Raw genomic sequence first — 25,580 nt, forward strand, 5'->3', positions numbered from 1 at the left:
GAATCTCTAGCTACAAACAGCTGAGGCAGTATCTTTCTCCCTGCAGTCTGTCAGTAATTTTCCAGTTTGTCACGAACATTTAAGTTCATGTGAGTTCTGACTTCCAACATGCAACCAGTCTCTCCATGTCATCACTTTCAAGAATATGAACTGGTCATTATCCAAGGCTTTGGGCAGAACAGCTCAGACTTGGCCATAGAAAACCACACTTAAAATGTTTTCATTTTGGAAATGAAGCATAACAGTGCCACATATTATCTAATACCCTATGCATATCCTCTCATTCAGATCTTTTTGCACACTGAGACAAGGGGGCACAAAAATCACAAAATGGAATATAGAAACCTTTAGAATTAGTTTTAAGTAATGTTAAGTTTGATGGCTTTGTAACAGTAGCAATGGAAAATTACTGAAGTGCATGATACATAGAGGAAAAAAAATAGAGTACAGCTAGAGAACATACCGAGAATTCTCACAAGATAAATTGTTATAGTTGTGACATAGTTTAAGAAAAACAGTCTAGAAGAACAGGACACAGGGATAAGGAGTATCTGAGAACAGCACGTGTCCAGGATGGGCTGCAGTTAAACTAGCTGATAAGTAGGAGGATAGGAGGATTATTATGTCTCTGGTGCTAACGAACCAATTAAACTGGCATGAGCACCTACTGCGCGTGCTTCAAAGGCTGCCAGACGTGATGAAGATTGTTGGAAGAAGTAAACGACCCTCAGAGACCACTACCACAATTCTGTACGCATGCGGGGCACTTTCTGGAAAATTATGTAATCCATACGTAGCCTCATGAATACGTATGTATGCCCAGTGGCTATAAAAGGACAGCTTGTGTGGCAATGGGGAGACACACGTTAGGAGGAGCTATCCCCCGTGTCTCCCGGCGCCACAATAAAGAATAGCTGCTTGTCAGCTTGAAAACTTTTTGGCAAGTTTGTTCCTGGAGTTTCCTCCGAATCAACACACCTCCTCCATTACTCAGACATTCATTTTCCTCATCTACTGTCTCTTCACTTATATTATATATGACAATACGCTTTGCCATTTCCCTTCATGTAGAAAGTATTTTTTGTTCCATGGCTTTAGTTCTTTAACTTCCTTTTACTTGAAATCACCTACACTATTCCACATGCTTCTAACATACACTTTGAGAATTCTCACCTCTGACATTTTACTTTGTAAAACTCAGACCTGTCTCAGAAATTTCAAGACTGTTTCTATATGGATTTATAAATGCTCAGGTTTGCAGTGGAAGTAATAGGATTAAAGAAAAAAATAAAAACATCAAAAATCTAGCAAACCAAGCTCAGTGAAGTGGCAGCCAATACCTTACTAAATCTATACTTGCTTTTTCAATTTACAGTCTGCAAAATTGTTTGCAGTTATTTTCAAGCAAACAATATATTAAAACCCCACAGCTATCTAGATTTGGAAGGGGGAAAATAAGCATCCCATACTTCTTACCCTCTATGTGAATCAAGAAACAAAAAAACCTTTTCCTTGCTTTTCCTTTGCTTTAGATTGCACTACCCCACAATAATAAAAGAAACAATGTCTAGAAGAACCAATGAAAAAGGAACAGAATAGATTCATCTACAGCAATAATAACCAAACGAAATTGCGGCTGCAATCTTTCACATTGTTATTGCACAAAGCAACTTCATACAGATGAGTGCTCATATTCCAAATGTTTCCGTTAATTCTAAACGATTCAAGCCTTGAGACATATCCTAGAATGGATATCTGCAGATACACACTAAATAAAAGAAAACAGACCCTATTACATAAAGTAATTGTATATATAGAATGGTCTACCAGCACCTTAGTACAAACAAGGTACAGGCTATTTGCAACAAATCTGCTTTTTCATTTCTTACGCTGTCTAGATCACTTTGCCAAATATACAAAGTCAGAACACTAAGTTAAAATAGATCCCACATTTAACCCCAAATTCTTGGGGTTATACTATATACTATAGGGAGACTGTATATTTTCCATGGAAGAAAAGAAAACCACATTATGATCAACTATTGTGGCCCTTACTGGTCAATTTACAATAGAATCATAGAATAGTTAGGGTTGGAAAGGACCTTAAGATCATCTAGTTCCAACCCCCCTGCCATGGGCAGGGACACCTCACACTAAACCATGTCACCCAAGGCTCTATCCAACCTGGGCTTGAACACTGCCAGGGATGGAGCATTCACAACTTCCTTGGGCAACCCATTCCAGTGCCTCACCACCCTCACAGTAAAGAACTTCCTCCTTATATCCAATCTAAACTTCCCCTGTTGAAGTTTTAAACTGTTACCCCTTGTAGGACAAGTCCCTACAGTCCCTAGTGAAGAGTCCCTCCCCAGCATCCCTAGAGGCTCCTCTGTAGATACTGGAAGGCTGCCAAGAGGTCTCCACGCAGCCTTCTCTTCCCCAGGCTAAACAGACCCAACTTTCTCAGCCTGTCTTCTTACGGGAGGTGCTCCAGTCCCCTGATCATCCTCGTGGCCTTTCTCTGGACTTGTTCCAACAGTTCCATGTCCTTTTTATGTTGAGGACACCAGAACTGCACACAATACTCCAGGTGATGTCTCACAAGAGCAGAGTAGAGGGGCAGGATCACCTCCTTCGACCTGCTGGTCATGCTCCTCTTGATGCAGCCCAGGATACGGTTGGCTTTCTGGGCTGCAAGTGCACACTGAAGCTGGCTCATGTTAAGTTTCTCATTGACCAACACCCCCAAGTCCTTCTATTCTGCAGGGCTGCTCTGAATCTCTTCTCTGCCCAACCTGTAGCTGTGCCTGGGATTGCTCTGACCCAGGTGTAGGACCTTGCACTTGGCATGGTTAAACTTCATAAGGTTGTCATCAGCCCACCTCACAAGCGTGTCAAGGTCCCTCTGGATGGCATTCCTTCCCTCCAGCGTAACAACCAAACCACACAGCTTGGTGTCATCAGCAAATTTGCTGAGGGCACACTCAATCCCACTGTCCATGTCAGCGACGGAGATGTTGAACTTCTGGTAGTGTATTCTAACCAGGACACTAATATTAAGCCATCAGATCTCCACCACACAGATATACAAAACTATATACACATAATCCTGTGTTACCATGTTTTCCCGTAGATCTTCATTCTGCGTCATTTGAATTATTGTCTGGAAAAGTCGAGGATGGTATTGTATTAAGACTTCACAAGTCTCTCCATAACCACCCTAAAAAAGCAACAAAAACCATTTTAATTAAAAGAAACATCAGAATTGGGGCTTATACTATTATAGGCATTAACACTTACTAAGAATTACCTTTTTTTTTTAATATTGAATTGAGTAATCCAATCCTAACATAAATAAAGTGAAATTTAATAATGTATCAAAATTAGATACAACAAAACTTTTGAGAGATGGCAGAATCAAATTCTTTCAGTATATCAGGTCATATGTATCTGCTCCCCTTCTGTTTGCTTTCGGGGGTTTGTTTGTTTTTTTAATGCTTTCCCACACAGAAAGCCAAAGTTGAACACTTGAACAACGCTTCACCTAACAATTTACCAGCGCTTAAAAACAGTGCAATATTTAGCTTCTCTTCTCACTGCTGATGGACGACACACATCTACCTGATTACACCCAGAATCTAATCCTTCAAAACAAATACTTTCCTAAAGGTCCATAAGGCACAAATCTGACTTGTTAAAGGAAGAAATAGGATAAACTCATGAAAGGATTATTTAACTTTAAAATCAATACACAAGTATGATTCCACTTGTGCCTCAGATCAACAGCTCAGACTTAACTTCATAAGCTTTTGAGAAAAATGTCTTTTAGAAATAACAGGACTTGAATTTGTGTTTTATTTGTATCAACTCTTATTTAGCACAACTGCATTTTTAGGCAGGCACCTACAACCTGAATACACAACAAATTCCACACTGAAAAGACAATCTTGTAGTGGATTAAATGCTGCAAATACAGAAGCTCCTTCTTTTTGCATGACAGATTATATCTCACTACAGTGATAACAGAGTCATTAAAAAGATTCATTTAATTGCTAATGGTGCCAAGAAATCAGGTATTAAAATTAAAACCACTCAGAATCCACAAGAATTCATGAAAGTCAGTTTTTCAAAATCAAAGTAATACCAAAGTAATACCACCAAAGTTATCAAGAATTTCAGTCTTTCATCTAGAAAGATGTATCTACACTGAAAAGCAAACTGGTAAGTAAAGGAGAGGGAAAAAAAATAAAAAAGAGGTAAAAAGAAAGAAAATATTTTGCTTGCTCACACAGGAAGATCATCATTACAAAACAGCAAACAGCAGGGGTCACTACTTACACCTAGAAATGTTAACAGAATTTTTATGCATAAAGCCATGTCCTAGGGACTGTAAAACCGCAGACTGAAGCACACATTCAAGGCATTAATGATAAAAAACAAGGATTCCCAAACTTTCTAGTCAACTGGAGTTCTGCAAACTCTTCACTTCTCATAAACTTCTATCTTGCAAAGTCTTTAAAGATGTTAAAAACTTTTGCAAAGGCTGCAAATTGGGAACCTGCCTGTAGGATCACTTTAACTGCAAAAAGTTATTTTTGCATTTCTCTTTCACCAGTGGAGAACCATCTTTCATAGGCCTTAAAAATAAAAAAGGTAACTGATTGAGTGACACTGTAGTAAGTGACAAAAGTTCACAGAAAGAGTGCTGCTAACTCAATACCTGTACACAGAGATCCAGTGGAGTAACACCATTTTTGTCTGGTAAATATTTGGCTCCTCTCATCAAAAGAATTTGTGCAGTGTCTCTCTGACCATGGCTGTTCAAAAGAAGAGAAGAGTTAACACAGCACTTATGCTCTACTATACATGATAATCTGAGTATTGCATCTAAAACAAAACCCATATAAGCCAGGAGAAAACATACTTATGGTATGAAACTAAACAGAAACATAGGATGCCACTTACATTTTTCTACTACCTTTCAAAGCCACTGCAGAAGCAACAGTGCAACATCAGGGGCTTTACAATCAGACTTTGAGCATCAATACCCTTTCTCCAGACATCAGCCACTGCTAACACATCCTGCTCTCCCTGTCATCAGGGACCTATAACCTTTCTTCCAAGCTGGCAGCACCACCAGCTGGCACTTCTGACAAGGAGACCTTGACCTCTGCTACGCATTTTGTTCATTCCACACTGCCAACTGTTGATTTGTAAAAGAACATCACTGCTGTACTTGCAACACATACTCTTCTAATGAAAAGCCTTCAAGACAAGGCAAGTTGCTTAATTCTTTTAAAACAGATTCCAGTGCCAGTCCCTAAAGCAAGCACCCAGGCATTCAATTAGCTAGCAGCTATTTATTTGCCAATTCCCTTCTTCTCAACTGCCAAGAGTCAGCATACACTAGCTCCAGATACGAAGGCTCCCACAATATAACTCTTGGCAGGCCACCAGGTCAATCCATTTCTCCTTTATAGTAACATTTAATCATAGGTGAACTATTTAAACTGTAACCAAAGCACAGGGATTACAAAACTGTAGATGTTCTACCAAATAGCAAAAATGCTCCAATTAAAACAAAAGTTAATTTATCATATGTTATTAGTTTTGACATAAAATTAAACTGTGAAGAAAACTGATAAACACAACAATATAATTTGAATTCAATACTGTAACTTTAAATCATATATGCACATTTCCTGTGCACTGTAATACCATACTCTACATTAAAGAATAGTGAAACTTGCCCCACAAAAGGCTGCATTTTCAGTGTACCCAGTAAAATCTAAGTTAGTGTATCTCTTTTTCCCAAAATAAGTTTAGCAGTTATTAATTATGACTCATGCAAGAACACACACAGCTGCGTTTAACATGTCTGTTAGGAAAAGGTATATAAGCCTGCAGTACTAAGTATTTAGATGAGACACCAAACTACATTCAAACATGAGGCAAGATTAAGTACTAGTCAGCTTTTATGTCTCCTAAATGTCATGCTTTCTAATCATTCTCATTGCAGAAAGGAAGGGGGAGAAAGGGGATCCATTTCACTTTTAGCACAATATTCAAAAGTAAAGAATATATAACCTGCAAGCAAAATAGAGTGGAGTTGCCCCCGACACATTCGGCCTGTTTATATCTGCACCACTGTCTAGCAAACACTGCACCGTCTAGAACAGAAAAAAATATCAGTATTAGAAAAAAGCAACAGAAAAGTCTATTGATTTGCAACTGTTTCTTGACATGTATGTCTAATTACACTGAAGGATTTAATTTTCCATAATGAATCTCAAAACCAAAATTCCTAAATACTGTACTGAAAATCATGGCTGTCAGAGCTCTTAAAGCTTTTTTTGAGCTTCCCATTTTTTGTAACTATGCCTTTTACTGATTTTTCACTAATCCCAAAGACCCCTGGAACTACATGCTATTTAAAAAAGAAAACTGACATTTTTTAGAGAAGTTCACATTAGTGACAGCTATAAATAGCCTTATCACAAGATGAAGTTTTAAACACACATTAGAACAGATGAAATAAGTAAGCAAATTCCAAAATATCGAGCAGACTCTCAAACAAATTTTGCTGTATTCCAGTCACACAAAGTAGAAAAGTCTGTAGTTAGCAATTTCTCAGAATTTGGTGTTCCAAAGTTGAGCTCTGACAATGACAACAGAAAGGATCCGAGTATAAAGATTTATTTTTTTTTTAATTATTATTTGAACTGTAAATAGTCCTGGAGACAATCTGTGTAACTCTACATGCTGTAATGCAGTTCAAGTAAAGTATCCAGACTTGTACTCTGAGAGTAGTCAGCTCCAATGCAAGGCCAGGCCTAAAAATTATTCACACAGATCAATAAAGAGGAGTCCATGAGAACTTGTTTACTTCAAATATTAGATATTTAACTAACCTAACTCTGCAGTCAGTTTTTATTCACAGTAAATTAGGATCACTTCAGATTTCAAAAGCACATGATTGCTGGTATAATTATAAATCAAATACATTCTAAAAAGTAAGGAAGAACATTTTTAAATGTTTAGCACTACATCAAAACCTGCTATCAACAAAGCAATAACAGTACTACAGAATGGCTGAATAGTCACTTAAGCTCTCATGAACACTGAGATCAATCATCTCCACAAGAATAAATTAGTTGTTCCTATTCAAGTGTATGCAGTCAATACTAAGACAAACAATAGAGTTTTTCACACTTCCAACCATTATAATGTGCATGACTAGCCTGAAGTTTATAAAGAAGATACACACAGCAACATCGAAGCATTACCCAATTCTTCACAAAGCCATTGTGTTAATAAAATTAAAAAACTTACTGTCTTGTGTCCATTTTGACAAGCTACATGAAGGGCTGTCTGTCCCATTGCATCTTCAACATCTACATTACTGACATGCTGAACAAGATCATGAAGCAGTTCTGTTCGTCCATTGACAGCCAACCAATGAATCTAAGTACAAAATGATTATACATATGCTTTCTTTAGCAATGATAGAAATATTTCATATATATTATTTTAAACCTGACTATTACTGTTGATGTTTTAAAAGAGAAGCTTCGAACAACACTATCATATGCTGAGGTACACTGATCACAGCTTTTGATTCTTAAGGGCACTTGCCACACAGCAGTTTTGTATATTTACATGTAAGGTGGCAGAAGCTTAAGAAATGAGAATCTTCAAATTCTTCATTCATTTTAAGAGCACCATTAAAATGAGCAGCACTTACTGCAGTCAAGCCTTCATTATTACAAATGTTGACATCTGCACTGTATTCCAGCAGCTTGCTCATACATTTCTTCTGGCTATAAGCAAAAGAATACATTAAAACACATGCAGGAAAAATCATTTACAAAGACCAAGTATCACAGAGCTCCACTCACTCTAATTCATCATTGTACAAACTATAGCAGGTTGTTCTACTTTATAAGTATGGTACTGAGCATGTGAAAAAGTGATCATGAGTAGCACCACAGACTCATGCAGTACAAGTGTAGTATATGACAGCACAGGGTTAAAAACATAGCTGAATGTTTTTGTGGAAAGCATAGAAGCACTTCACCACCACTCTAACAGCTTCAGCTCAGCATGAACTACACTTTCAGGGTAAGAAGCTGGAGCTCAGCTAATAGAAATACATGAAGTTCATCATCATCTGTACACTTTAGTGAATACACTTACAGAACACCACTAAATCATTAAATAATTAGACGCTCACTGTATCTATATAAATCTTTGGCAAGAATGATAGCTGCCTTAGTGAAAGTAGAGGTGTTTTTCCTACTTCATGTTTAATTTGGTCTTTTAGTGCTCCCCAATGCTCCCAGTCCTTTACCCTTAAGAGTTTATTCTTACTTTTCCTTTTTATTTGGTACCTCTCACACTTTCTCATACCTCCTTTCCACCTGTCTCCTGTGTGTATTGCGGCATTTCATCGTGTACCACTTGGCTGCTTCTCTCTCCCGTCTCCCACATACCTAAAAACCACTAAACACTACCACCTCATTTGAAGTACCAGTCATGATACAATTCAGTTACTGTAACACATACCTGCTCTAAAAACAAAAAGACAAAATTACTATTATCAGGTGTGTGTTTACACATACTGCAATTCAAGAAGTAAGGCCTTAAGAGATCTCAAAAAGGTGCTTGCTCACCATTTTTGGGTGAGGTTTTTTTTCCCCTATCTCCTAATATTGTGCATGCAAGCTTAGTATTCTTTTGCTTGTAGTAAAAATTTCCTTGAAAACACTACCTGAGAAAACTCTGAAATCCCTGCATCTTCCAAATCCTCCAAATCCTCTTTGAAATCTTTTCTTACTTAGCTAACTGGAAGGTGAATACGTCCCTTGTTCAATCACTGTTGTAATAAACATTAAGCTCCTACTTAACAGAAAACACTAAACGACTGGCACTAAAATTGGCATTTCAAATATAACTTCCTATTCAGAATAAAAATATTTTCTGAATATGCAAGGTAACTTCCATGTACCCCGTAAGTGCACCATCCAATTTTTTTATTTTTTTTATTTGCTCCATCCCTGGCAGTATTCAAGGCCAGGTTGGACAGAGCCTTGGGTGGCATGGTTTAGTGGGAGGTGTCCCTGCCCATGACAGGTGGGTTGGATCTAGATGATCTTAAGGTCCTTTCCAACCCGAACTATTCTATGATTTTCAAAGGTGAAAACCAAAGTATTTTATTTCAACTATGCAAAAATTTTACAGAACATGTCAGTTCAAGTGCATTGTGCACAAAACCTTTGAGAGTTTTAAAAACTTCCTTACCCATTCCTTGCTGCTAAATGGAGAGGTGTGCATCCTGAAATGTCTTGATAGTTTGGATTTGCTCCTTTTTTTAATAATAGAACAAGGCACTCGACTGATCCACAGCTAAGAACAAAATAAGGAAGGGAAAAAAACTGTAACAAGGATATTTACAAACCAAATTTATATTGAAGACAACACCAATACTACATACAGATTACATTCAAGAGAAAAATCTTACACAAAATGGTTTTACACCCTCATCATTCAAGTTACACAAAGCTAAAGACACTTAAATGCAGTGAGAACTGAGTGGTCATAACATGCACTACTGAACAGATACTAGCCTTTTATGTGATTTTGGTGACTTTAAAACTCAACAGCGAATCTTTAAGACTGCCAGTTGTTTAAAATATAAGCTGTTAAAAATGTTTTGATTACTATGTCCTCTCACCTCCCTATTTTTAATCTATTCACAGGACTGAACTTTCCATTTAATAACAATCCCAGCATAATTCTTTATGTTACACTTGACTGTCCAGAAGTTATATTTAAACCTTAAGAATCAGAAATCCTCAAACTCATACAAATATCTTTGCTATTTGTTTTGAACCTGTAACTCCATTTTTCTTTTCAAAATATAGAATAATCAATACCACCAAGAACACCGAAACTGCATTGTATGTTTATCTTGCTCCTGAATTTTTCAAGAGGAAGAGCAGAATCAGAGGATAAATATACATTATTTTCATATCTATCATGACCATCTTATCCATTGTTACTAATCTCCCCAATGACGAAACTGCTAACCAACCATCCAAAGAAACCGAAGACTGGCTGTACAGTAAGTTGCAAAAACAGCATTTCTGTGATCTCTTAGTGACCCAACAACTAGCCAAGATAAGAGAGAATCCAGAAACTAGTAACACAATTTCTTGCGGTTTATGATCAATGAAAACAGCTTTTCAAAGATAATTCTAAGATGTATGCTAAAAATTTGCTTGCATTTTTTTTTTCGTTGAGTACTTTCTCAAGTAAATTTTACATAAGTAGCATGTAATTCTGTGATGGAATACCTGGGAAATATATTTCTAGAACAGTCTGCTTAGAAAGCTGGAACTCCTACCTACATTATGCCCAAGCACCTGCTATTTATATGCAATGCCACTACTATTATTTTTACTATTTTTCAAGATATTCAAAAGGGGACATATATATAGAACATTCACTCATTAGTTTAAAGTTTAGTTTCCTAAAAGGCTATTTCAAAAACTATATGGTTCATTTCTATTAAGGTAATATTAATCTGGCTGTTTCTTGGCAATAAAGATTTATCCTCACTGAATAGATATATAAATAATGAATAATCTAGGTCATGGAGTTGAAATTAGCACTTAAACCTTTCACCCAGGATATAAAAAATTATTAGAAATTAGTTATATTCCCTTCAGGTATGGTCATATGAAGTACTTTGTAACAGATGCTTCCCAGCGAACATCCAAGTACTTCTCAGTGGTTTAGAATACTTCAAAAACAAGCATCACCTGCAGACAACATTTCTCTAAATCTACAAAATCAAGAATAATCCAGCTACACAGGGTATACATAACAGCTACATTTTTTCACAAACTGAGAATTTCACAGAAAGGAAAAAAGTATCCACCTAGACTTCCTTCACTAGAATTTAGAAAGCCATTTGCTATTATGCGTAAAAACTATCCCCTCAATGAGGCAGGCATATTGCTAAAAGAACAAACAAAATAAAAAAAAGTGTAAAAACAAAGTGTCAACTGATACTAGAGTTTCCCAGCTTACATTGGTGCCTTAGATTTGTGGTATTACTTTCATTGTTAACTTCTGGACTGGACTCAAGTAAGTCTTACTTTGCTGCAATATGAAGCAAACTTCTCTTCACACGTCCAAATGCGTAATTCACATCAAATTTTGAATTTGACAGTAGCTCTGAGACAGACCTTTAAACAAAAAAATAATTTTAAATAAAGTATCTCACATTATACAAGCAAAGTATATACTGTACACAAGTACTCTATTTCTTTCTTGATCACTATTTCTTTTCTATCCAACTAACAACATCCAACAGCTTGCAAGTGTTTACATATTAACAGTACTTTTACTCTTTCACTTCTTACTTGTACATAAAACATGAACTGTAACACTGGGCAACTGTCAAATGTAAACCAGTTAGAATTAGACCAGATGGCCAAATCACTTCATTACAAGCACGGAGAACAAGCATATCAATAGCTTTGGTTTGAAAAAAAATATAAATTCCCATTTTCCTCCTTAATCTCTACCCATATACCCTAACCAGATACCCAGCAGCTTTCCCAAACATAGGCAGAGTTCAGAGGGAAGACTGGTACATGAAATCATCATAACAAAGTAGAAGGACACATAATATGCCAACAGGATAATAAATTTAAATAGGACCCTTCAAGCCTTAAGTAATTAATAAAGATAAAATATTAGCTAAGATAAAATACTTCAAAACAAGCAAAACTGCAAGTGAACTGGTGATTTCAACCTCTAGTAACAAGCTGATCACATAACTTAAAACCCTTGCACACAATCTCAACAAAATATTATTTAGCAGAACAAACATTTATCCTGATCAGATAAACACTTTACAGTTTCAGTATGATCTGCTTGCCTACAAAACCCATCAGAAGGTAGCACCGCCTAGCTGGCACTGTACAACCCCCAGTTCCCAATCACTCTAAGGATCACTGGGTAAAGGAAAACAGCTGGTCATCTGAGGAATTTCTGAAGAACCAATCTCACTGTACAACTCTTTCCATGTCTTTCCAAGATGCCTAATGAGACTAAAAGTTTCTAAGTCATCAGTAAATGCACACACAGATCTACACCCCAGTTCCACAAAAAAAAAAAAAACAAGTATTTGTTCTTATCCTAGGACAAATTACTCTACGTGCATCAACAGAACAAGTCTATGGCATAAAACTAAACAGGTTTCAAGTAAGAACATGCTGGAATGCATACAGTCAGTGTCTAACTTCAGCTACAGAAGATCTCAGCAGAACTATTCAGCAGAACTCCTGAGAGCGCTCCAGGAGCTACAACTCTTGCAAACATGCTGGTTTTTCAGACCTTAAAAAGGGAAAAAAAAAACAAAAAGGATAAAAAGAAACATAAGGAAGTTCTCACCTGTGCTGGTCAGCCATAACCATCGGCATTAGTGTATAGACAGCAGTTTCATTGTCTGTGAAGAAATTAAATTATTCCATTATATATATATATATATATACGTGTGTGAAATAATCTAGCAACAGTTAGTTACCTTTTAAAGTGTCCATTGTTCAACAGATTATTATTTCTGCACAGGTTATACATAACTAAAGCTTCATTATAGAGAAAAAGCCACCATACTTAGAGGACGTAATTAATAGGACTAATACATGAAGTTTCAATGTGGTGGGTTTTTCCTTTACAAAGTAGTAATTACAGAATTTGCAATGGAGCATCAATTTTTCTAAACTGACAGTTCTGTTAAGTCAACACATTTAAGAAATGTGCATTAACAAAAAAAAAAAGTAAATAGCTTATTTTAAGAAGGAAACTTCCAAGGTGACTTCCATAGTCCGGGATACAGACAAGTCTGTAAAAATTATTTCTTTAAACTAAGTTGTTCCATAACCATTTGGTTTTGTCTCTAAGCAGGAATAGCTGAATGCAATAAATTTCAATTTAATTTCTGCTCAGTTTCATTTTCCACATTTGAAGGCAACACAAAAAAGGCCACAACACAAAGATGCAAGTCAATGGTGGGAACAGAATGACATTCAGCTATACAGTCCATGCCAGGACTTCTGCTGCACACACCAGCACACTGTATGGGTATGACATGCCTGTTTAGCCACTTACAGACTTTCTGGAGTAAAACATTATTTTTAAAGGACAAATTTAGAGCAGAGATTTAGATTATATATCAGGAAAAAATTCTTCCCTGTGAGGGTGGTGAGGCACTGGCACAGGTTGTCCAGAGAACCTGTGGCTGCCCCATCCCCAGCAGTGTTCAAGGCCAGGCTGGACAGGGCTTTGAGCAACCTGGTCTAGTAAAAAGTTGTCTGTGCCTGTGGCAGGGTGCTGGAACTAGATCTTTAAGGTCCCCTCCAACGCAAACCATTCTAGGATTCTATGAATTCAACAAAACTTTGAAGTCTTTAATGTAGAATAATCATTAATAATACTGAGGTACATTAATTATTATTGATGTGTAATGATTATAATTTCCAGCTTGAAGCAAACTACCCATTGTTGGGAGCACAATCTCCACAGACTTTTCATGTAGATGCCAGCTTATGACAGGAGGGACTATACTTTCCGAGAACCCAGGTATAGAGCTCCAGGATATGGAAATATAGGACTGTTCTTATAAAACTTTTACTTTGAACTTCTTTTTCATTATCTTAATTGATCAAAATGTTCCAAATTATCCAAAAAGTTACAAAGCCATCAGAACAGGAAGAATTAAACCAGATCCAAACAAGTGTAACTTCTCATATATTTTATGTACATGCTTCTACACATTCAGTACTTCCACTAGATAGGCAAACTGACATTTACCAAATTAATTCTTCAGCCTTATCAACTGGAGTCAGAGAAAAGCTTCTCATGCTGCAGTTATGCTATTTGTTATTATACTTCAACAGTATTCCAAGATTAGTGCTGCTACCCACTACGTGAAGCAGTCTACAGACAGATTAAAATTGATTCTTTCTTTTGTAAGCTATTATCTTTGAACAATGGAAAGAAATGTCATATTCAAAATCAAATAATAATTATGTTATTTATTAAAAAATTGAATAGCTTTAATACTGCTTACAGTAAACACATGATGGAAGAGACACAAATCTCTCAAAACACCAAATCACATTTCCAAGCTGTAGAAAGTCATTCTAACCACCCCCAAGTTCAAGAGTTTGAACTGTCTGTAGATTGTTCCTTATGGCAGAGCTCTGTGAGCATTAGATAACTCCAGCCCTAGCATGTACCACTAGAATTTTTGCTGGGGTCTGAGAAGGGGGGAGGCAGGGTGGAAGAGAATACACACACAAAGAGGGAGAGTCCTGGAAATAAAATTAAATAGATGCTACATAAAGATATCTACTCTGAAAATGACTGGATCACTTTTTAAAATGTATTCATGATTAGCTCCCAGTGTATCTAAACGAAAAAAAAAACAACACGTCTTGTTTGGGCTCTGTTCCACTCTTGACAGGAAGATAAAGCTCTCAACTGAAACAAAAACCAGAACTTGAGAATACTAGCTAAAGCTTAGACATCCTTTGAATTTCCACAATCATGCCCTATTAAAGAGGCAGAAGAAAAAGAAAGAAAAAAAAAGAAAAGCTTTAAATACACCAGCACACTTAACCGAAAGGCTTCATACTAATCCCAATTAAATTTAACTGTATTGCAGGTGTAACAATTTAGAAAAAGACAATAGTAAAATACGACTGTAACTGGGCCATTAAAGGTGTTTATGGTACAGTTACAAAACTAAGCTTTCTGCTGTTCTATTAACAGAATCTACACTGTGGAGCATGTGCTGATTTTCCCAGAATTTTTCAGTACAGAAATAAAAGGAAGTGGAACTAAGGAGCTTTTGTGCCTATTTTGGTAACTGTTATCGCTATTCATAATAAACACCTATTAACTTAAAGTACATGACATCAGTGAAAGCAAAGATATTATATGCCTCATGCACTTATAGAACATATTTATTATCTAACTTGCTTGCATGTCAAGTTATGAATATCTAAAGACAAAAAAACAAAGCATGCAAAATGCAGAGTCAGAACCAAACAGCCTAAAACCTACTGCTTTGGGCTGCAAGACCTAGCTTTTCAGGCACTTAACAGTAGAATCCAGAAACACTTATTTCCTAAGAGATTCTGGTTTGAATTTGGCAGAGATTACAAGCTTAGAGAAGTGTCAGCACCATCCATATAGTATCTTAATGGCTACAGCACATGCATAGGAAATTAAATACCTGGATTTAGTGCCTTCTTCAGCATAAGAAGTTCAAACATACATCTCCATTTCCTAAGAGAGTACTATGACTCTCAGTTTAAGGACAGAGAGGTAAACTATGTATCTTTCAAATTAAAGCTGTTTATGTACCAGGGGAGAGGGGGCAGAAATCATATTTCAAGAGGCCCGACACAGCACACAAGAAGTCACCAAACCACATGCCATATGAGACTAGTGGTGGTATTTTCTAAGCTGATCCTGTCAGTACATGTTTGGAGCAAAACACTACAACCAAACCTGCTTCTCAAGTACAATCTAGGCAGGCCTGAATAAACCTAGAGAACACCAAGGTCAAGAAAGAAGACATGTAATGAGCTATGATGGACCATTATACACCTAACCAAAGTTAGATGGCCATTGAATGGGTTTTCTTGGAATGTGATTTGAGACTTCATTGCCTGAAAGTCCATTTATCTCCTTATTTCAGTACAGCTCTGACTTGTTTCATGTAATTCTTAGAGAATATATAGGATTGACGTGCCTTCTGCACCACAGTGCAAGAGAGGTACTTGTTTGAAAGTCATGGGGCTTGCACTAGCATTGACATGACTACCTCTGAAATGTAAGATGCCCAAGGTAAGAAGAAAATAGCTGAACTCAATTTCAGAATGAATTTGCCTATTCTAGTACTGGCATAAATTTAAAGCAGCTCCAACTGGCATAAATTGTGCTACGCATTATTCATACCACCATCATTATTTAGTTAAACTGGTGCTACTACATTATTTCTCTAAGCCTGAGCTCACACTGGCAGTATTACATCAGTTTTCACTGTTGTCATTCCAAGGCTTGCTTGCAAGCAGCAGCAAAATCCAACTTAAACTTGTCTGTCAATTTTGTGAAATTTATAAGCAACTGCACTGGCAGATACTGAAACTGCTGGTGGGTGACAATAAGGAAAAGGTGTAGCAGCTCAGCGCAGGGGGAAGAATATATGCAGCAACCAGGAAGTCTAAACAGGGAAGACACAGAGAAAACAGAATGTTACTTGCTTTCTTCCACCACCGGAGATGAAACCTGGCAGAGAGACAGCCAAACACCAGTCTGTAAAAATAAACCCTGAAGAAAGTACAATGACAGCACATGACTCACAGGAACAGAAACTTTTGCATATCCAAAAGCTTTTAGAGGTAGTCCTCCCAAAAGCTGGATCTGGCTGGAACACTAAACTACTTGCTGTAAAAGCCTGAAACTATATTTTAACATCTATCCGGGTACGGGATGGCTAGCACCCATGTGAAGTAGTTTAGAGGCAGAAAAATTAGCCTGTGACCAGTGACTTACAACACTATTTCATACAAAATTCAGTGCTATTAGCAAAAACAAACTAACAACCAAGGATTTGTCATCACTAGGGATGACACAGACGAAGCACCTAAGGGAGAATTCAAAGCCGGACAAAAAGAGGGTCCAGCACCCCGGACCACCCTCGCACCCAGGCCCAGGGGCAGCAGCCGCGGGCAGGGGCACGCAGCGCCCTGTGTGCCGGGTACCTCCGTCCTTCGGCGGCGAGACACCGGGGGATAAAAAGAAGATGTGGAAACCGCTGCTGTTGTTGTTATCACCGTTATAAACTAAAGCAAGCCCCTCGGAGGCAGAGGGAGGGAGGGAGGAGGGAGCCGGTTTCCATCGTCCCAGGCCGCCTCGCCGGACGAGGACATGCAACGGCCCCCGACTCAGCTCACCCCCGCCCCGCCACACGCAGCCGGGCCAGACCGGGGAGCAGAGGCCGCAACGGTGCCGGGACAGACAGCGAGGGCAGACAGCCCGCAGCCCCTCTCCTACCATCCGGCAGCTCCACGGTGCGGGCGCGGCGCAGGGACCTCGTCAGCCGGTTTAGCTGCTCCATGGCTCTCTCCATCCTCGGAGCGCCCAGCCCGGAGCCGCTGCCTCTCCCTCAGCCCATCGCACTGGTGGCGGAGGCAGCGCGGAGGCCGCCCAAGCCACCGCCAGCCCCCTGACCGTCTGCGCATGCTCAGGTGCTGCGCGCATGCGCGGATACGGGAGCGTGAAAATCTATTTCCTGCGGGACGAAAAGCCAGAAAATTGTGGAATATGGGAGCTTAAACGTTTGGTTGTTACAGGAGGGAAAGGCTTTTCATCTCTTAAACTGGGGGGTTACTCAAAGTAATAAAGGGGAGGCTCTTAGCGAGGACGAAAAATGTGAATGACTTTACTAGCACTTTCAAAGTAACCACAGGAAAAGGAAGGTATAGGAATTGTAACCAAAAACATAGAAATGAAAGCAGCACTTAATAATAGTAATCATAAATAGAGTAAGACATGAGAAGCAAAGAACGAATCTTCATAAATTATTTGTCAAGTCTGTGTTTCAATCGACACTCCAAACTGCAAGAAGGCACATGAAGTACTTGAATACAAGGATAAATTTTTACACTGAGAATAGACTAAGGTACTCTCAAGTCAGCTGCAAATACTCAGTGGAGTAGAAGGCTTTTCTTTTTTTCAACCAGAAAGCCCAGATTGAGTTTATCACGTTTCTTCTAGCAGATAATGGAAAAAGCAATAGTATATAAATGACGTATCACCATGTTATGGATTTGAAATCCCTCCTGTGTCACAGTCCACAGGTCCAAAACATTGTTTTCTTATTCTTCTAGTCCTGCTGGCCACACTATTTCTGCTACAAGCCAAGATAGCACAATAGTTCATGTTGCACCAAGGAATGAACTAAAAATCTGAGTGTATGATATTTTTGTGGGGTACTGCAGATAGACAGGAATCTGACATGTTTCCGTTTGCCTTGATTCCCCTCCCTAGCAGTGAACTCCCAATTGCAATTTGAGTTCCTGGAAGCTGCTCTGCCAGCACAGATTTTCTTCTCCACTGCATTGCAGTGTCAGGAGTCAGCATGTCTTCAGAGTGTGGCTTGGAGCCATTTTTCCCAACAGCCATGTGCTCCCTGTGGGCTGAGCTGGCTTCTGGACACGCCAGTAGGCTGGGGTTGGAAGCTACCTGCATCTTCTGTTCAGAAAATTGTCTGTGCTGAAAGCAAGACTATGTAACAGAGGACCTTTGCAGAATTATAGTAAAGATTGACTTAATTCACAGAGAACTACTCAGCTACCTTCCTCTTTCCTGTGTTGCTATCAAAGAACATAAGAACAAGTCCATGCTATGTTCCCTCTGCTCTTGAGAGGACTGCTCTTACTGCTGAGTATATCCCCTTAGGGACTGAGGGAATTCAGATAGAGACCCCTGCATAATCCCAGTGAAAACAATGCTGAAGGATCTATACGTATCTCTATGATTCCCTCTCCTAATGCAGCTGCATGCCTGTCCTATACAGTAATTCATACAACTGTATTTTAGTACATCTAACCATGTAAAATGTTACTGCACTGAGATTTACGGTAACCTTTTCAGGGTGTGTTAGATGTGTACCATTAGATAGATAGGCTTTATACATATATACATGAATCCTTGTTATTCCAGTGCTTTTCAGATTCCAAAATTTATCTTTACCATTGGTATCAATAGTATTGAGGGCAAGAAAATGTAGCATTAAGCTGTTTCACTGTTAACTGTTACCCAAACCAGAGATTGTTTCAATTGTTTCTTTTGCATATGCATGTTAAAAACAGTCAGTGCAACTTCACTATTTTCAAGCATTTAATAGTGCATAATAAGGATTATGTCCCCATTTATTTCTACTGCCAAATGAAATGTGAAATTGGCTGTGTTCAGATTTGAGTTCTGAGCATCATTATTTGTTCTATAGCTGCAAAGTTATACTAAAAGATGCTGTAATGATAATAATTTTTATTATTATTCGCACAAAATAAGTTCTGTTATTTCTATGTCTTGTCTAATTTTTGAGGAATATTTTCCTATGTAAAAAGATGATGCTTTTATAATCACTTAATGGTGTTTCTTAAAACCATTTAGTATCTTCTTTTAATGGGCAAACTTAGTTCCCTAGATAATACTGAAAAACATGTTCTAGAAAAGTAAAAATTATGTATACTTTGCCAGGGTTTCTTTTAATTTTTCTATTAAGAGATTTCCTCAAGGGGGGAAATTCAGTCAGAGGATGCTCTGAAACGGAATATTCTGTGGGCAAAGTGCAGTTGGTTTGATTCTGACAACTGACAGGTAAGTAGCAGTGGATCAGGACATCAGAGAAACTCCCCATTAATTTTATTGGGTTTATTTTATCTGCATTGTTCAGCTATTAAATTCTTACCTTCCATTTCTTTCCTGCTTTGCTATATGAACTATAATAAATTCTGGTTTCTTTTTCCGAGACTTGTAACAGTCCTGCAAAAGAGGTTTTAATTTGTTTTAATTCTACTTAGAACCTAACATAAGGTTAAAAATGTTATTGTCTATTTTTATGTGCAGCATCCATTTCTGTTCTTTGTGGAGCAGTTAGTGCTACTTGACGCCCACCTGCATTTCCTTGAAGCTGAGTTGCTGAAATTTCTCAGCAATAAAGCATCCACACTTAAAGATGTATTTTTTAACTCTTTTGTCTAATATGTCCATGTCCCTTGTCTGAAGGAACTCAATTCTGTTACATTTCTGCTCTATTTCTGCTACATTTCTGTTGTATTAATTTCTCAAAAAGAAGTTTCACTGTGCCTCAAAACAAATCCAGTGCTCAAGGATTAAAGATACTTTGAACTATTTTCATAATGTCATAGCCCTTAACTTTGCAATGTCTTTACTGAAGCTTGAAAAGCTTTCATCTATGTCTCATATTTAAAAAACAGCATCAGTCTTCTTTTAATAAAACCCACCTTCTGCACAAAGCATTTTTGAGCAAAAAATACCGGAAGATGAATGAGACATAGACAGACACAAGCCTTTGTTCTGCTAATCATTATGCTCCACTTGGTGTTGGAATCAGTGGTGGAATCAGTGAAAAGCCACCTATTTAAATATCTGCTTGGACAGTAAAGACTTAATAAGTATTCTGTCCTTGTCTGCCTAGCTTTGGTGATGCTGTTCTTGTAATGTTCTTGCTGGCTGTCATGTTTTCCCAGCCCCCTTTCTCTGGGTAGTTGTGTTTGCAACTTTATTCTGTGCAGCTGCAGCTCTCTACAGATGTGGGGTTTTTTTCCTCCAGATAACTACAGCAATTTCTTTACATTCTCTTATATTGCTAGAACATGCATATTTATAGTTCTGCAATAGTAATCATGACTTAAGGTCCTGTAATTCGTTATCTCTGAACTCAGTTAGACATCACAATAAGGAAACCTAAAAGGTGAACAATGCTGAAATACTATATTACATTCTAAACAACCTAAATGTATCACAGGAACAATGGAACTAATTATTTTGTTGTATTTGCTGCAAATGTATAGTTTATGATATACTGAGATTTTTGTTATCTATCCCTGTTTCAGGTCCTCATTAACTCTGCAAATATGTCATTCAGGCTTACACTATTAGCTGTCGTTCTAGAATTGATTCTGTTTTGAAGGACAAGCAAAGCAAAGTTGATTCATTTGTTCCTGATCAACTAATTTCCTTCTTGGAAGTGTATTAAAACTGGGGTATGCTGTTGGGACACAAGGGAGCATTCTGCCACTCAGGTTCAAAGGAAGGAAATCTCATTTCTTTTCTAAATAAATGAATTATTTATATACAAATAAGTAAATACTGGGTTGAACTAACCTAGCTTAACACAATAATAACTGGAGATAATTGATCTGTTGTTTCTCTGATGTTTGCTGCTGATGTTATACAGGTGGACTCCCCTCAGTATCCCAAATCTCCTGCAAAGTATTGCCACAGAAGTTGTTGATTTCTGTGAACAGTGGACAAACTAATAAAGTACCAATAGAAGAGAGTTCCAGATAAATGTCCAAATTACTTTCCATCTTTGTATCAATATATTGCAAGTTCCAAATTGCTGCATAAGAAAGAAACTTCTATCTTTAAATACAGAAGAATATGAAGATGTAGCCTCATATTATAACACCATCATGAGATTAAAAAAATAATGTAGCAATTGCTATACTCCTTGTACTGGCAATATTTCATGCTCTGAAATGGATCCTATTGCACAGACACTGGAGGTGTGCCTTTTACACTTGCACCACAATAAAACGCATGATGAAACCTTGGAGAGCACAGTGGTGCTCCCAGAAACTGTCTCGACTAAATATACGCAAGAGGCAGGCCTCGCTATACCCGTTCTGCTGGACGCTGGTGGCTATTAATTCACAGAAAACAGAACATAATTAGAGAGGTTTTCAAACTATGCTCCCCTGTTACTCTAGCCAATGCCCTTAAGTCTGTTTAGTGATCCAGGGTAGGATTACTAAGAGTTTTAAAAATACTTAAGCTGATAAATATCAGCATGTAAATAGAGACATGTTAAAGAGGGCTGTGATTGCAGTAGTAAGAATGCTTTTGTACATTAGCAATTCAAAACCATAAAGCTCTGGAAAAAGAAGGAAGTTACTTCTTTTCTCAGCTCCCTGTTGGGGTTACTGAATAATTTCTAGAATCTTGTAGATAATTCACTATCAGTAACATAGAGATGATGTACAATTGCTATTTACAAGGGAAAAATCAGTCTTTCCTCAGAAACTCGAGCAGAAGGCGGCATACAAAAAGCAACCACAAGATGTCAGCCGTAATGGTTTAGAGTGGATTATTCTTGCTGGCTCCTTTCTGATCAGTAACTAGATAAGGGAAAACTATTTATCGTGCTGAAAATTTTGTGGAGAAAATGATCTAAGAATAATTTTGCTAGTCATAAACATATTCACAAAACGAATTATCAGCTCCAAATATAGCTTCTGTGCGCATTTGTTCCTACTAGGAAAAAAAAGAAATAGCTAAAGATTTAACCCTCCTGCTTGAGACTCAGAGGAAGCACATAGCAGGGATTTGTCACTCCCCATTTGCTCTTTATTTTTTTTACACTCTTTCCCTAGCATCTGCTCTCAGGGCTAGGGTATCAGACTAGATGGACTTCAGGCTTTTTCCTGTAAAGCTATTTTTATTTCCCTAATATTGTTGACCATGTTTTCATCCTACAGTTCTGAATGCTTGTAAGATAATAGGAAAGCCCAATTTCCATTTCCAGTCCAGGTTTGGAGACATCCAAGTGACAGATATTGATTGGTGTTCCTGGAATACTTTGCAATCTATTGTCCCATAGTTCACCATTTGAAAGCTTTTTCCTTTTTTTTTTTTTTCTTTGAGGGATGCTCTGTTTGCCTCTAGCTTCTCACACTAGCAATGCTCTTGTGTTTAGTACCATTTGCTCACAGCAGACAGGTTTACCATTAGCTACTGCCCTACTGCCACGTGTCACAAACCTCTGTTGTTGATTCTTCTGGTTGCTCATCCTGTGCTGCTTTGCTCTGCTCTGCTCTGTTCTGCTCTGCAATAAAACTGCTGACTGCTTCTGTCTCTGTTCAACCCATTCTTTCTGCAGTCCATACAGTCTTTCAGTTGTGCTTAGAATGTTGAAGTGATACCCAGGATTTGCACAGAGCCTTTGCCACAACAGGCAAATTTCCCATCATGATCTTACCCATGCTCTGAAAAACACAAACAAAGCACCAAAAGATGCTTTGATCTGGATTTGCTTTTGGTTTGATCATTGTGAGATGTAATGACAAGCTCCAGCATTTGCTCCCTCAGCAGTGACAGATAGGTTGGCCAGAATTAAAATTAAATTAAACACAATTAAAACCTTTATACATTAACTTGCAGCTGAAATACCCTGAGGCACCACAACCCTGTAGTTCCTTCCACGGCTCTCGGCCTGCCGCAGGCAGGCAGGCTCTAGACTCCCAACTAACAGGATTCTCACACAGGCCCTCCACTGCACCTCACACTTCCAACCTTACTGAAGTTGACTGACTCTTGTAATTCAGCTATCAAGTAAAAGCACTTTTACCGAAGTTACTTTGGCCTTAAAATTTAATTTACCTGCTGTGTCTTCAGGTTTCATAATGCCCCTTTTTGATGGTTTCCAGTCTCCCTTGGGACATTTGCTTCTGGTTTCTGAAGAGATTAGGCATCCTAATATGCAGATTAAAGGTCCTATGGGGCTCAGCTCCAGGTTTCCCAGTGGTAAGAAATTAACAGAGAGCATAGACAACACCCCGCAACTGCCTAAAAGTACCCTCAAAGCAGGGACAGCCAAAATGTGCTCATACAAGGCAAGAAGGGAGATGCAGCGGCGTGGAGCTCCAGACATCTGAATCTGCATCTCAGGGCTGAAAGTCACCTGCCATCCGGATAAGTGTGTCTGCAAACATAGGTTGTTTGTGTGCCTGGCTGAAAGTTGGTTCATGTTCTCCTGAGAGATGTCCTGTGCTTTGTAAAATGTATGTGTTATGGATGTTTCAAACTTTTAAGATGGAAAATTTTTTGTGATGTTTAAGTTTCTTCCTGATATATCACTTGTTATAACAGTATCCTTTACTTACAGTAATCCTTCACAAATATTGACAGTAGAAGGTTAAAGGATGAATAGCTGTTGTTTCTTGTTTCTGTCAACTTCTACAATGTAATTTGTCTGGAATCTGTTTGGGGTTTGGTACAAAATCAGTTCCTTCCTGTGTACTTTTTTCTCTGGAAAGCAACTAGACATATTGGCCACTACTGCAGTCACAAGGGATACAGAATCATAGACTCAGGATTTAACATACATTGATTTAGTATTCATCAATTATTTTGTATTGAGTACCACTGGAGAAATGTAAAATGTCAGTAAGACAATGAAATATACCATGACACAATGAAATACCAGAACTTATCTAAAAGTGTATCTGACATAAATACTTTCTGCAGAAAGTCTAATGCTTCCAACATACAAAAATCAAATTTTCAGGCCAGTCAGTTACTTGCATTTTTCAACATTTCTAAACAGAGTCTATTAGAATTTGCCATTTAAAGAGCTTGTTTGTGTCACAGAATGTAGTGTAGCTCCCCAGCTCATACACCAGCAGCTCCTAGAGCACTTGGTTTCATGGGTAACTTTACATCAGTCAGTACAAGTCAAGCTCAAGTTTCCTTGAAGACAGCTAATAGTTACTGTATTCCATTAAAAGAGGTTTTCTTTCCTTGCCTGATGGTTAATCAGCTGCTTAAATGTTATTCACTCATTCACCTGTTCTCAGTATGTGATTTTCTATTTTTAACATTTTAAGACAAAGTTACAGATGGGTGTTTCTTTCAACATGTGTTTTAAGCACTCATGTGGTGATAGACAATGTACACCTTACCCCCATGGCAAGATGCTAATTCACAATCTGTTTTCTGCCCTGCATTCTTAAGTTTACCCATCACATTCCTTATCTTCTTATCCTGCCATTTTATTTTGATTTTTAAAACTTGCCCACCCTCATCTTTCCCTTCTGCATCAGCTTCCAGTATCACCTCAGGCCTTCAGAACACACAGTTATGGGCAGAAAACAAACCAACTCAAACCCAATGAGATATGCACAGTTACCAGTTTTCTGCTGCAGTCTCGTTTTCCTCTTTGCACCAGAGGTTTCCCAGAGGGCAGGATGTGGCTTAGTAGTGTGCCTGAAGAGCTAGCCAGCCAAATGGGATGTTACGCACTTAAAATAAGGTGTCTTTTCGACAGCTCGTGGGGAGACCATGGAGGGATAGGATTCTGGGTGTTATCCTGGTTTCAGCTTCCAAAAAAAAACCCCAAGACCGTAAGAATTTATTTTCCAGATTTATTTTGTGTGGTTTTCTGTACTGCATGAAACCCATATTTGGATTTTGAATTTTTCAAACCTCTCAACATCTTTGTCACTCATTTTTTTCTCCCTCAGTTTTGACACATGACAAGTCTCCTGTGGCTCGCTTCCTCCTTTAAGCACTGGATCATGCAACAAGGGGCCTTCCAAGGGGCAAAACTGTAGCTGGGGAGTCTGTTTTCCAGCACATACTGCTGGAAACATACTGGTTTCTCCTCAGCCTAATGGCCTCCCATGTATGTCTTGCCGTATGCAGCTGGCAGTGAGCCTTTCAGCCACACCTGGCCTATGGGACTCTAGAGCCAGAAAACAGATGTTAGTTTAGGGATACATCCTGGAGGTAGCTAGTTGTTTGGTCCCATGTTTTGGGTATATGTGGCATGGGGGAGGTTCAGTAAGCATCAATTTTAAAGGACAATTTGACATATCTAGATTTAAGAGGAAAGGTCATTCCTTCTATGTTACTCTCTAAACACCTGACAAACCCTAAGCACTAGAATAGAAATGTAATGATAA

The 25,580-nt window shown here is 38.2% G+C and overlaps 1 protein-coding gene across 6 annotated transcripts in view; it reads right to left on the minus strand.

Annotated features, from left to right (window-relative positions):
• HACE1 (HECT domain and ankyrin repeat containing E3 ubiquitin protein ligase 1) overlaps positions 1-17,305 on the minus strand; it is a 54,909-nt gene extending 37,604 nt beyond the window's left edge. For 3 of the 6 annotated variants that reach the window (XM_057404669.1, XM_057404667.1, XM_057404671.1), the window contains exons 1-9: positions 17,140-17,305; positions 12,466-12,520; positions 11,163-11,252; positions 9,301-9,405; positions 7,745-7,820; positions 7,333-7,464; positions 6,088-6,170; positions 4,721-4,817; positions 3,119-3,220 (exon numbers count right to left, since the gene is read on the minus strand). In XM_057404669.1, the coding sequence (XP_057260652.1) occupies positions 3,119-3,220; positions 4,721-4,817; positions 6,088-6,170; positions 7,333-7,464; positions 7,745-7,820; positions 9,301-9,405; positions 11,163-11,252; positions 12,466-12,520; positions 17,140-17,215 (816 nt within the window). In that variant the 5' untranslated portion in view covers positions 17,216-17,305. Of the gene's footprint in view, positions 1-3,118; positions 3,221-4,720; positions 4,818-6,087; positions 6,171-7,332; positions 7,465-7,744; positions 7,821-9,300; positions 9,406-11,094; positions 11,253-12,465; positions 12,521-16,789; positions 16,808-17,139 lie in introns of those variants that run through there. The other 3 variants (XM_057404670.1, XM_057404668.1, XM_057404672.1) reach the window with 3 other exon arrangements.
• Between the last annotated feature and the right edge of the window lie 8,275 nt (positions 17,306-25,580).

The sequence above is a fragment of the Pezoporus wallicus genome, unplaced genomic scaffold, assembly GCF_028554395.1.
Source record: "Pezoporus wallicus isolate ANWC-B61680 ecotype Strahan unplaced genomic scaffold, APGP_CSIRO_Pwel_v1 contig_6923, whole genome shotgun sequence".
Taxonomy (NCBI): Eukaryota; Metazoa; Chordata; class Aves; order Psittaciformes; family Psittacidae; genus Pezoporus; species Pezoporus wallicus.